This window comes from Tetranychus urticae, chromosome 1 (assembly GCF_039701765.1).
Source record: "Tetranychus urticae isolate SD_2017Ah chromosome 1, NJAU_TeUrti_SD_1.0, whole genome shotgun sequence".
NCBI lineage: Eukaryota > Metazoa > Arthropoda > Arachnida > Trombidiformes > Tetranychidae > Tetranychus > Tetranychus urticae.
Window position 1 is genome coordinate 4,412,060 of NC_142958.1, and position 12,320 is coordinate 4,424,379.

General features: G+C 48.2%; 1 protein-coding gene across 1 annotated transcript in view; it reads left to right on the forward strand.

Annotated features, from left to right (window-relative positions):
• Positions 1–146: 146 nt before the first annotated feature.
• The window catches only part of LOC149094420 (uncharacterized), a 19,598-nt gene continuing 7,424 nt past the window's right edge, over positions 147–12,320 (forward strand). Inside the window, exons 1-2 of the mRNA XM_089266298.1 lie at positions 147–1,886; positions 2,241–12,320. The exon at positions 2,241–12,320 is cut by the window's right edge and continues 2,199 nt beyond it. Of these exons, the coding sequence (XP_089122424.1) occupies positions 194–1,886; positions 2,241–12,320 (11,773 nt within the window). The 5' untranslated portion in view covers positions 147–193. The remainder of the gene's footprint in view (positions 1,887–2,240) is intronic.

Below are 12,320 nucleotides of genomic sequence, written 5' to 3' on the forward strand. Positions count from 1 at the left end.
TTTGTTGAAAGAGCTGACAATTTATTCATAAAAATCTGGATAAATAATTGGATCAATTATTTGGCAAAAACAGTGAATGATTTGCACAGTTGGAGCATAACAAACAAAATAGCCATATCCTACATGGTATAAAAAGCGGCGAAAAAACGATAAAGATATCAGTTGAAAAAGTATCAACAAAAACCAACACAACATGAATATAAAATTATTAACTTTGTGCATCGTAGCAATAACAGCGTTTAACGTTGTTGATGCAAACAGCTTATCGCGATGGAATCCCATAAACATCGCTATGAAAATGCCAATGGATCTTTTTGGTAGCCAAAAGAAAACTAACTCAGGATCAGCTTCATCTGCAGCAGCAGCAACAGCAGCTTCAGACTCATCAAAAGACCATAAACCATCAACCGGTAACTCTGGGTCGCATGGACACTTTAACTCACCATCTTCAGGATCATCAGCAGCAGCTTCATCAGGAGCAGCAGCAGCTTCAGGTTCAGGATCATCTGGCTCAGGTTCATCAGGACAAGGATCTGGTTCATCAGGTTCAGGATCATCTGGTTCAGGTTCATCAGGATCAGCAGCTTCAGGATCAGCAGCATCAAGTTCAGCAGCAGCAGCTTCAGACTCATCATCTGCACCTGCACCAGCATCAAACACTGGATCAGGATCATCATCAGCAGCTTCAAGTTCAGCAGCAGCAGCATCAGCAGCATCAGCTTCAGATTCATCATCAGGACCAACAACAACTACAACAACATCAACCAGTAACTCACCTAACTCAGCATCATCAGGATCAGGTTCAGGATCATCAGCAGCAGCTTCATCAGGAGCAGCAGCAGCTTCAGGTTCAGGATCATCTGGCTCTGGTTCATCAGGACAAGGATCTGGTTCATCAGGTTCAGGATCATCTGGCTCAGGTTCATCAGGAACAGGATCTGGTTCATCAGGTTCAGGATCATCTGGTTCAGGTTCATCAAGATCAGCAGCTTCAGGATCAGCAGCATCAAGTTCAGCAGCAGCAGCTTCAGACTCATCATCTGCACCTGCACCAGCATCAAACACTGGATCAGGATCATCAGCAGCAGCTTCAAGTTCAGCAGCAGCATCAGTTTCAGATTCATCATCAGGACCAACAACAACTACAACAACATCAACCAGTAACTCACCTAACTCAGCATCATCAGGATCAGGTTCAGGATCATCAGCAGCAGCTTCATCAGGAGCAGCAGCAGCTTCAGGTTCAGGATCATCTGGCTCAGGTTCATCAGGACAAGGATCTGGTTCATCAGGTTCAGGATCATCTGGTTCAGGTTCATCAGGATCAGCAGCTTCAGGATCAGCAGCATCAAGTTCAGCAGCAGCAGCTTCAGACTCATCATCTGCACCTGCACCAGCATCAAACACTGGATCAGGATCATCATCAGCAGCTTCAAGTTCAGCAGCAGCAGCATCAGCAGCATCAGCTTCAGATTCATCATCAGGACCAACAACAACTACAACAACATCAACCAGTAACTCACCTAACTCAGCATCATCAGGATCAGGTTCAGGATCATCAGCAGCAGCTTCATCAGGAGCAGCAGCAGCTTCAGGTTCAGGATCATCTGGCTCTGGTTCATCAGGACAAGGATCTGGTTCATCAGGTTCAGGATCATCTGGTTCAGGTTCATCAGGATCAGCAGCTTCAGGATCAGCAGCAGCAGCTTCAGACTCATCATCTGCACCTGCACCAGCATCAAACACTGGATCAGGATCATCATCAGCAGCTTCAAGTTCAGCAGCAGCAGCATCAGCAGCATCAGCTTCAGATTCATCATCAGGACCAACAACAACTACAACAACATCAACCAGTAACTCACCTAACTCAGCATCATCAGGATCAGGTTCAGGATCATCAGCAGCAGCTTCATCAGGAGCAGCAGCAGCTTCAGGTTCAGGATCATCTGGCTCTGGTTCATCAGGACAAGGATCTGGTTCATCAGGTTCAGGATCATCTGGTTCAGGTTCATCAGGATCAGCAGCTTCAGGATCAGCAGCATCAAGTTCAGCAGCAGCAGCTTCAGACTCATCATCTGCACCTGCACCAGCATCAAACACTGGATCAGGATCATCATCAGCAGCTTCAAGTTCAGCAGCAGCAGCATCAGCAGCATCAGCTTCAGATTCATCATCAGGACCAACAACAACTACAACAACATCAACCAGTAACTCACCTAACTCAGCATCATCAGGATAAGGTTCAGGATCATCAGCAGCAGCTTCATCAGGAGCAGCAGCAGCTTCAGGTTCAGGATCATCTGGCTCAGGTTCATCAGGACAAGGATCTGGTTCATCAGGTTCAGGATCATCTGGTTCAGGTTCATCAGGATCAGCAGCTTCAGGATCAGCAGCATCAAGTTCAGCAGCAGCAGCTTCAGACTCATCATCTGCACCTGCACCAGCATCAAACACTGGATCAGGATCATCATCAGCAGCTTCAAGTTCAGCAGCAGCAGCATCAGCAGCATCAGCTTCAGATTCATCATCAGGACCAACAACAACTACAACAACATCAACCAGTAACTCACCTAACTCAGCATCATCAGGATCAGGTTCAGGATCATCAGCAGCAGCTTCATCAGGAGCAGCAGCAGCTTCAGGTTCAGGATCATCTGGCTCAGGTTCATCAGGAACAGGATCTGGTTCATCAGGTTCAGGATCATCTGGTTCAGGTTCATCAGGATCAGCAGCTTCAGGATCAGCAGCATCAAGTTCAGCAGCAGCAGCTTCAGACTCATCATCTGCACCTGCACCAGCATCAAACACTGGATCAGGATCATCATCAGCAGCTTCAAGTTCAGCAGCAGCAGCATCAGCAGCATCAGCTTCAGATTCATCATCAGGACCAACAACAACTACAACAACATCAACCAGTAACTCACCTAACTCAGCATCATCAGGATCAGGTTCAGGATCATCAGCAGCAGCTTCATCAGGAGCAGCAGCAGCTTCAGGTTCAGGATCATCTGGCTCAGGTTCATCAGGACAAGGATCTGGTTCATCAGGTTCAGGATCATCTGGTTCAGGTTCATCAGGATCAGCAGCTTCAGGATCAGCAGCATCAAGTTCAGCAGCAGCAGCTTCAGACTCATCATCTGCACCTGCACCAGCATCAAACACTGGATCAGGATCATCATCAGCAGCTTCAAGTTCAGCAGCAGCAGCATCAGCAGCATCAGCTTCAGATTCATCATCAGGACCAACAACAACTACAACAACATCAACCAGTAACTCACCTAACTCAGCATCATCAGGATCAGGTTCAGGATCATCAGCAGCAGCTTCATCAGGAGCAGCAGCAGCTTCAGGTTCAAGATCATCTGGCTCTGGTTCATCAGGACAAGGATCTGGTTCATCAGGTTCAGGATCATCTGGTTCAGGTTCATCAGGATCAGCAGCTTCAGGATCAGCAGCATCAAGTTCAGCAGCAGCAGCTTCAGACTCATCATCTGCACCTACACCAGCATCAAACACTGGATCAGGATCATCATCAGCAGCTTCAAGTTCAGCAGCAGCAGCATCAGCAGCATCAGCTTCAGATTCATCATCAGGACCAACAACAACTACAACAACATCAACCAGTAACTCACCTAACTCAGCATCATCAGGATCAGGTTCAGGATCATCAGCAGCAGCTTCATCAGGAGCAGCAGCAGCTTCAGGTTCAGGATCATCTGGCTCAGGTTCATCAGGACAAGGATCTGGTTCATCAGGTTCAGGATCATCTGGTTCAGGTTCATCAGGATCAGCAGCTTCAGGATCAGCAGCATCAAGTTCAGCAGCAGCAGCTTCAGACTCATCATCTGCACCTGCACCAGCATCAAACACTGGATCAGGATCATCATCAGCAGCTTCAAGTTCAGCAGCAGCAGCATCAGCAGCATCAGCTTCAGATTCATCATCAGGACCAACAACAACTACAACAACATCAACCAGTAACTCACCTAACTCAGCATCATCAGGATCAGGTTCAGGATCATCAGCAGCAGCTTCATCAGGAGCAGCAGCAGCTTCAGGTTCAAGATCATCTGGCTCTGGTTCATCAGGACAAGGATCTGGTTCATCAGGTTCAGGATCATCTGGTTCAGGTTCATCAGGATCAGCAGCTTCAGGATCAGCAGCAGCAAGTTCAGCAGCAGCAGCTTCAGACTCATCATCTGCACCTGCACCAGCATCAAACACTGGATCAGGATCATCATCAGCAGCTTCAAGTTCAGCAGCAGCAGCATCAGCAGCATCAGCTTCAGATTCATCATCAGGACCAACAACAATTACAACAACATCAACCAGTAACTCACCTAACTCAGCATCATCAGGATCAGGTTCAGGATCATCAGCAGCAGCTTCATCAGGAGCAGCAGCAGCTTCAGGTTCAAGATCATCTGGCTCTGGTTCATCAGGACAAGGATCTGGTTCATCAGGTTCAGGATCATCTGGTTCAGGTTCATCAGGATCAGCAGCTTCAGGATCAGCAGCATCAAGTTCAGCAGCAGCAGCTTCAGACTCATCATCTGCACCTGCACCAGCATCAAACACTGGATCAGGATCATCATCAGCAGCTTCAAGTTCAGCAGCAGCAGCATCAGCAGCATCAGCTTCAGATTCATCATCAGGACCAACAACAACTACAACAACATCAACCAGTAACTCACCTAACTCAGCATCATCAGTATCAGGTTCAGGATCATCAGCAGCAGCTTCATCAGGAGCAGCAGCAGCTTCAGGTTCAGGATCATCTGGCTCTGGTTCATCAGGACAAGGATCTGGTTCATCAGGTTCAGGATCATCTGGTTCAGGTTCATCAGGATCAGCAGCTTCAGGATCAGCAGCATCAAGTTCAGCAGCAGCAGCTTCAGACTCATCATCTGCACCTGCACCAGCATCAAACACTGGATCAGGATCATCATCAGCAGCTTCAAGTTCAGCAGCAGCAGCATCAGCAGCATCAGCTTCAGATTCATCATCAGGACCAACAACAACTACAACAACATCAACCAGTAACTCACCTAACTCAGCATCATCAGGATCAGGTTCAGGATCATCAGCAGCAGCTTCATCAGGAGCAGCAGCAGCTTCAGGTTCAAGATCATCTGGCTCTGGTTCATCAGGACAAGGATCTGGTTCATCAGGTTCAGGATCATCTGGTTCAGGTTCATCAGGATCAGCAGCTTCAAGTTCAGCAGCAGCAGCATCAGCAGCAGCATCAGCTTCAGATTCATCATCAGGACCAACAACAACTACAACAACATCAACCAGTAACTCACCTAACTCAGCATCATCAGGATCAGGTTCAGGATCATCAGCAGCAGCTTCATCAGGAGCAGCAGCAGCTTCAGGTTCAGGATCATCTGGCTCTGGTTCATCAGGACAAGGATCTGGTTCATCAGGTTCAGGATCATCTGGTTCAGGTTCATCAGGATCAGCAGCTTCAGGATCAGCAGCATCAAGTTCAGCAGCAGCAGCTTCAGACTCATCATCTGCACCTGCACCAGCATCAAACACTGGATCAGGATCATCATCAGCAGCTTCAAGTTCAGCAGCAGCAGCATCAGCAGCATCAGCTTCAGATTCATCATCAGGACCAACAACAACTACAACAACATCAACCAGTAACTCACCTAACTCAGCATCATCAGGATCAGGTTCAGGATCATCAGCAGCAGCTTCAGGATCAGCAGCATCAAGTTCAGCAGCAGCAGCTTCAGACTCATCATCTGCACCTGCACCAGCATCAAACACTGGATCAGGATCATCATCAGCAGGTTCAAGTTCAGCAGCAGCAGCATCAGCAGCATCAGCTTCAGATTCATCATCAGGACCAACAACAACTACAACAACATCAACCAGTAACTCACCTAACTCAGCATCATCAGGATCAGGTTCAGGATCATCAGCAGCAGCTTCATCAGGAGCAGCAGCAGCTTCAGGTTCAGGATCATCTGGCTCTGGTTCATCAGGACAAGGATCTGGTTCATCAGGTTCAGGATCATCTGGTTCAGGTTCATCAGGATCAGCAGCTTCAGGATCAGCAGCATCAAGTTCAGCAGCAGCAGCTTCAGACTCATCATCTGCACCTGCACCAGCATCAAACACTGGATCAGGATCATCATCAGCAGCTTCAAGTTCAGCAGCAGCAGCATCAGCAGCATCAGCTTCAGATTCATCATCAGGACCAACAACAACTACAACAACATCAACCAGTAACTCACCTAACTCAGCATCATCAGGATCAGGTTCAGGTTCATCAGGATCAGCAGCTTCAGGATCAGCAGCATCAAGTTCAGCAGCAGCAGCTTCAGACTCATCATCTGCACCTGCACCAGCATCAAACACTGGATCAGGATCATCATCAGCAGCTTCAAGTTCAGCAGCAGCAGCATCAGCAGCATCAGCTTCAGATTCATCATCAGGACCAACAACAACTACAACAACATCAACCAGTAACTCACCTAACTCAGCATCATCAGGATCAGGTTCAGGATCATCAGCAGCAGCTTCATCAGGAGCAGCAGCAGCTTCAGGTTCAGGATCATCTGGCTCTGGTTCATCAGGACAAGGATCTGGTTCATCAGGTTCAGGATCATCTGGTTCAGGTTCATCAGGATCAGCAGCTTCAGGATCAGCAGCATCAAGTTCAGCAGCAGCAGCTTCAGACTCATCATCTGCACCTGCACCAGCATCAAACACTGGATCAGGATCATCATCAGCAGCTTCAAGTTCAGCAGCAGCAGCATCAGCAGCATCAGCTTCAGATTCATCATCAGGACCAACAACAACTACAACAACATCAACCAGTAACTCACCTAACTCAGCATCATCAGGATCAGGTTCAGGATCATCAGCAGCAGCTTCAGGATCAGCAGCATCAAGTTCAGCAGCAGCAGCTTCAGACTCATCATCTGCACCTGCACCAGCATCAAACACTGGATCAGGATCATCATCAGCAGCTTCAAGTTCAGCAGCAGCAGCATCAGCAGCATCAGCTTCAGATTCATCATCAGGACCAACAACAACTACAACAACATCAACCAGTAACTCACCTAACTCAGCATCATCAGGATCAGGTTCAGGATCATCAGCAGCAGCTTCATCAGGAGCAGCAGCAGCTTCAGGTTCAGGATCATCTGGCTCTGGTTCATCAGGACAAGGATCTGGTTCATCAGGTTCAGGATCATCTGGTTCAGGTTCATCAGGATCAGCAGCTTCAGGATCAGCAGCATCAAGTTCAGCAGCAGCAGCTTCAGACTCATCATCTGCACCTGCACCAGCATCAAACACTGGATCAGGATCATCATCAGCAGCTTCAAGTTCAGCAGCAGCAGCAGCAGCAGCATCAGCAGCATCAGCTTCAGATTCATCATCAGGACCAACAACAACTACAACAACATCAACCAGTAACTCACCTAACTCAGCATCATCAGGATCAGGTTCAGGTTCATCAGGATCAGCAGCTTCAGGATCAGCAGCATCAAGTTCAGCAGCAGCAGCTTCAGACTCATCATCTGCACCTGCACCAGCATCAAACACTGGATCAGGATCATCATCAGCAGCTTCAAGTTCAGCAGCAGCAGCATCAGCAGCATCAGCTTCAGATTCATCATCAGGACCAACAACAACTACAACAACATCAACCAGTAACTCACCTAACTCAGCATCATCAGGATCAGGTTCAGGATCATCAGCAGCAGCTTCATCAGGAGCAGCAGCAGCTTCAGGTTCAGGATCATCTGGCTCTGGTTCATCAGGACAAGGATCTGGTTCATCAGGTTCAGGATCATCTGGTTCAGGTTCATCAGGATCAGCAGCTTCAGGATCAGCAGCATCAAGTTCAGCAGCAGCAGCTTCAGACTCATCATCTGCACCTGCACCAGCATCAAACACTGGATCAGGATCATCATCAGCAGCTTCAAGTTCAGCAGCAGCAGCATCAGCAGCATCAGCTTCAGATTCATCATCAGGACCAACAACAACTACAACAACATCAACCAGTAACTCACCTAACTCAGCATCATCAGGATCAGGTTCAGGATCATCAGCAGCAGCTTCAGGTTCAGGATCATCTGGCTCTGGTTCATCAGGACAAGGATCTGGTTCATCAGGTTCAGGATCATCTGGTTCAGGTTCATCAGGATCAGCAGCTACAGGATCAGCAGCAGCAGCATCAGCAGCATCAGCTTCAGATTCATCATCAGGACCAACAACAACTACAACAACATCAACCAGTAACTCACCTAACTCAGCATCATCAGGATCAGGTTCAGGATCATCAGCAGCAGCTTCATCAGGAGCAGCAGCAGCTTCAGGTTCAGGATCATCTGGCTCTGGTTCATCAGGACAAGGATCTGGTTCATCAGGTTCAGGATCATCTGGTTCAGGTTCATCAGGATCAGCAGCTTCAGGATCAGCAGCATCAAGTTCAGCAGCAGCAGCTTCAGACTCATCATCTGCACCTGCACCAGCATCAAACACTGGATCAGGATCATCATCAGCAGCTTCAAGTTCAGCAGCAGCAGCATCAGCAGCATCAGCTTCAGATTCATCATCAGGACCAACAACAACTACAACAACATCAACCAGTAACTCACCTAACTCAGCATCATCAGGATCAGGTTCAGGATCATCAGCAGCAGCTTCATCAGGAGCAGCAGCAGCTTCAGGTTCAGGATCATCTGGCTCTGGTTCATCAGGACAAGGATCTGGTTCATCAGGTTCAGGATCATCTGGTTCAGGTTCATCAGGATCAGCAGCTTCAGGATCAGCAGCATCAAGTTCAGCAGCAACAGCTTCAGACTCATCATCTGCACCTGCACCAGCATCAAACACTGGATCAGGATCATCAGCAGCAGCTTCAAGTTCAGCAGCAGCATCAGTTTCAGATTCATCATCAGGACCAACAACAACTACAACAACATCAACCAGTAACTCACCTAACTCAGCATCATCAGGATCAGGTTCAGGATCATCAGCAGCAGCTTCATCAGGAGCAGCAGCAGCTTCAGGTTCAGGATCATCTGGCTCAGGTTCATCAGGACAAGGATCTGGTTCATCAGGTTCAGGATCATCTGGATCAGGATCATCAGGATCAGCAGCATCAAGTTCAGCAGCAGCAGCTTCAGACTCATCATCTGCACCTGCACCAGCATCAAATACTGGATCAGACTCATCATCAGCAGCTTCAAGTTCAGCAGCAGCAGCATCAGCAGCAGCAGCAGCATCAGCAGCAGCTTCAAGTTCAGCAGCAGCATCAGTTTCAGATTCATCATCAGGACCAACAACAACTACAACAACATCAACCAGTAACTCACCTAACTCAGCATCATCAGGATCAGGTTCAGGATCATCAGCAGCAGCTTCATCAGGAGCAGCAGCAGCTTCAGGTTCAGGATCATCTGGCTCAGGTTCATCAGGACAAGGATCTGGTTCATCAGGTTCAGGATCATCTGGTTCAGGTTCATCAGGATCAGCAGCTTCAGGATCAGCAGCATCAAGTTCAGCAGCAGCAGCTTCAGACTCATCATCTGCACCTGCACCAGCATCAAACACTGGATCAGGATCATCATCAGCAGCTTCAAGTTCAGCAGCAGCAGCATCAGCAGCATCAGCTTCAGATTCATCATCAGGACCAACAACAACTACAACAACATCAACCAGTAACTCACCTAACTCAGCATCATCAGGATCAGGTTCAGGATCATCAGCAGCAGCTTCATCAGGAGCAGCAGCAGCTTCAGGTTCAGGATCATCTGGCTCTGGTTCATCAGGACAAGGATCTGGTTCATCAGGTTCAGGATCATCTGGTTCAGGTTCATCAGGATCAGCAGCTTCAGGATCAGCAGCATCAAGTTCAGCAGCAGCAGCTTCAGACTCATCATCTGCACCTGCACCAGCATCAAACACTGGATCAGGATCATCAGCAGCAGCTTCAAGTTCAGCAGCAGCATCAGTTTCAGATTCATCATCAGGACCAACAACAACTACAACAACATCAACCAGTAACTCACCTAACTCAGCATCATCAGGATCAGGTTCAGGATCATCAGCAGCAGCTTCATCAGGAGCAGCAGCAGCTTCAGGTTCAGGATCATCTGGCTCAGGTTCATCAGGACAAGGATCTGGTTCATCAGGTTCAGGATCATCTGGTTCAGGTTCATCAGGATCAGCAGCTTCAGGATCAGCAGCATCAAGTTCAGCAGCAGCAGCTTCAGACTCATCATCTGCACCTGCACCAGCATCAAACACTGGATCAGGATCATCATCAGCAGCTTCAAGTTCAGCAGCAGCAGCATCAGCAGCATCAGCTTCAGATTCATCATCAGGACCAACAACAACTACAACAACATCAACCAGTAACTCACCTAACTCAGCATCATCAGGATCAGGTTCAGGATCATCAGCAGCAGCTTCATCAGGAGCAGCAGCAGCTTCAGGTTCAGGATCATCTGGCTCAGGTTCATCAGGAACAGGATCTGGTTCATCAGGTTCAGGATCATCTGGTTCAGGTTCATCAGGATCAGCAGCTTCAGGATCAGCAGCATCAAGTTCAGCAGCAGCAGCTTCAGACTCATCATCTGCACCTGCACCAGCATCAAACACTGGATCAGGATCATCATCAGCAGCTTCAAGTTCAGCAGCAGCAGCATCAGCAGCATCAGCTTCAGATTCATCATCAGGACCAACAACAACTACAACAACATCAACCAGTAACTCACCTAACTCAGCATCATCAGGATCAGGTTCAGGATCATCAGCAGCAGCTTCATCAGGAGCAGCAGCAGCTTCAGGTTCAGGATCATCTGGCTCAGGTTCATCAGGACAAGGATCTGGTTCATCAGGTTCAGGATCATCTGGTTCAGGTTCATCAGGATCAGCAGCTTCAGGATCAGCAGCATCAAGTTCAGCAGCAGCATCAGTTTCAGATTCATCATCAGGACCAACAACAACTACAACAACATCAACCAGTAACTCACCTAACTCAGCATCATCAGGATCAGGTGTAGGATCATCAGCAGCAGCTTCATCAGGAGCAGCAGCAGCTTCAGGTTCAGGATCATCTGGCTCAGGTTCATCAGGACAAGGATCTGGTTCATCAGGTTCAGGATCATCTGGTTCAGGTTCATCAGGATCAGCAGCTTCAGGATCAGCAGCATCAAGTTCAGCAGCAGCAGCTTCAGACTCATCATCTGCACCTGCACCAGCATCAAACACTGGATCAGGATCATCATCAGCAGCTTCAAGTTCAGCAGCAGCAGCATCAGCAGCATCAGCTTCAGATTCATCATCAGGACCAACAACAACTACAACAACATCAACCAGTAACTCACCTAACTCAGCATCATCAGGATCAGGTTCAGGATCATCAGCAGCAGCTTCATCAGGAGCAGCAGCAGCTTCAGGTTCAGGATCATCTGGCTCAGGTTCATCAGGAACAGGATCTGGTTCATCAGGTTCAGGATCATCTGGTTCAGGTTCATCAGGATCAGCAGCTTCAGGATCAGCAGCATCAAGTTCAGCAGCAGCAGCTTCAGACTCATCATCTGCACCTGCACCAGCATCAAACACTGGATCAGGATCATCAGCAGCAGCTTCAAGTTCAGCAGCAGCATCAGTTTCAGATTCATCATCAGGACCAACAACAACTACAACAACATCAACCAGTAACTCACCTAACTCAGCATCATCAGGATCAGGTTCAGGATCATCAGCAGCAGCTTCATCAGGAGCAGCAGCAGCTTCAGGTTCAGGATCATCTGGCTCAGGTTCATCAGGAACAGGATCTGGTTCATCAGGTTCAGGATCATCTGGTTCAGGTTCATCAGGATCAGCAGCTTCAGGATCAGCAGCATCAAGTTCAGCAGCAGCAGCTTCAGACTCATCATCTGCACCTGCACCAGCATCAAACACTGGATCAGGATCATCATCAGCAGCTTCAAGTTCAGCAGCAGCAGCATCAGACTCATCATCTGCACCTGCACCAGCATCAAACACTGGATCAGGATCATCAGCAGCAGCTTCAAGTTCAGCAGCAGCATCAGTTTCAGATTCATCATCAGGACCAACAACAACTACAACAACATCAACCAGTAACTCACCTAACTCAGCATCATCAGGATCAGGTTCAGGATCATCAGCAGCAGCTTCATCAGGAGCAGCAGCAGCTTCAGGTTCAGGATCATCTGGCTCAGGTTCATCAGGACAAGGATCTGGTTCATCAGGTTCAGGATCATCTGGTTCAGGTTCATCAGGATCAGCAGCTTCAGGATCAGCAGCATCAAGTTCAG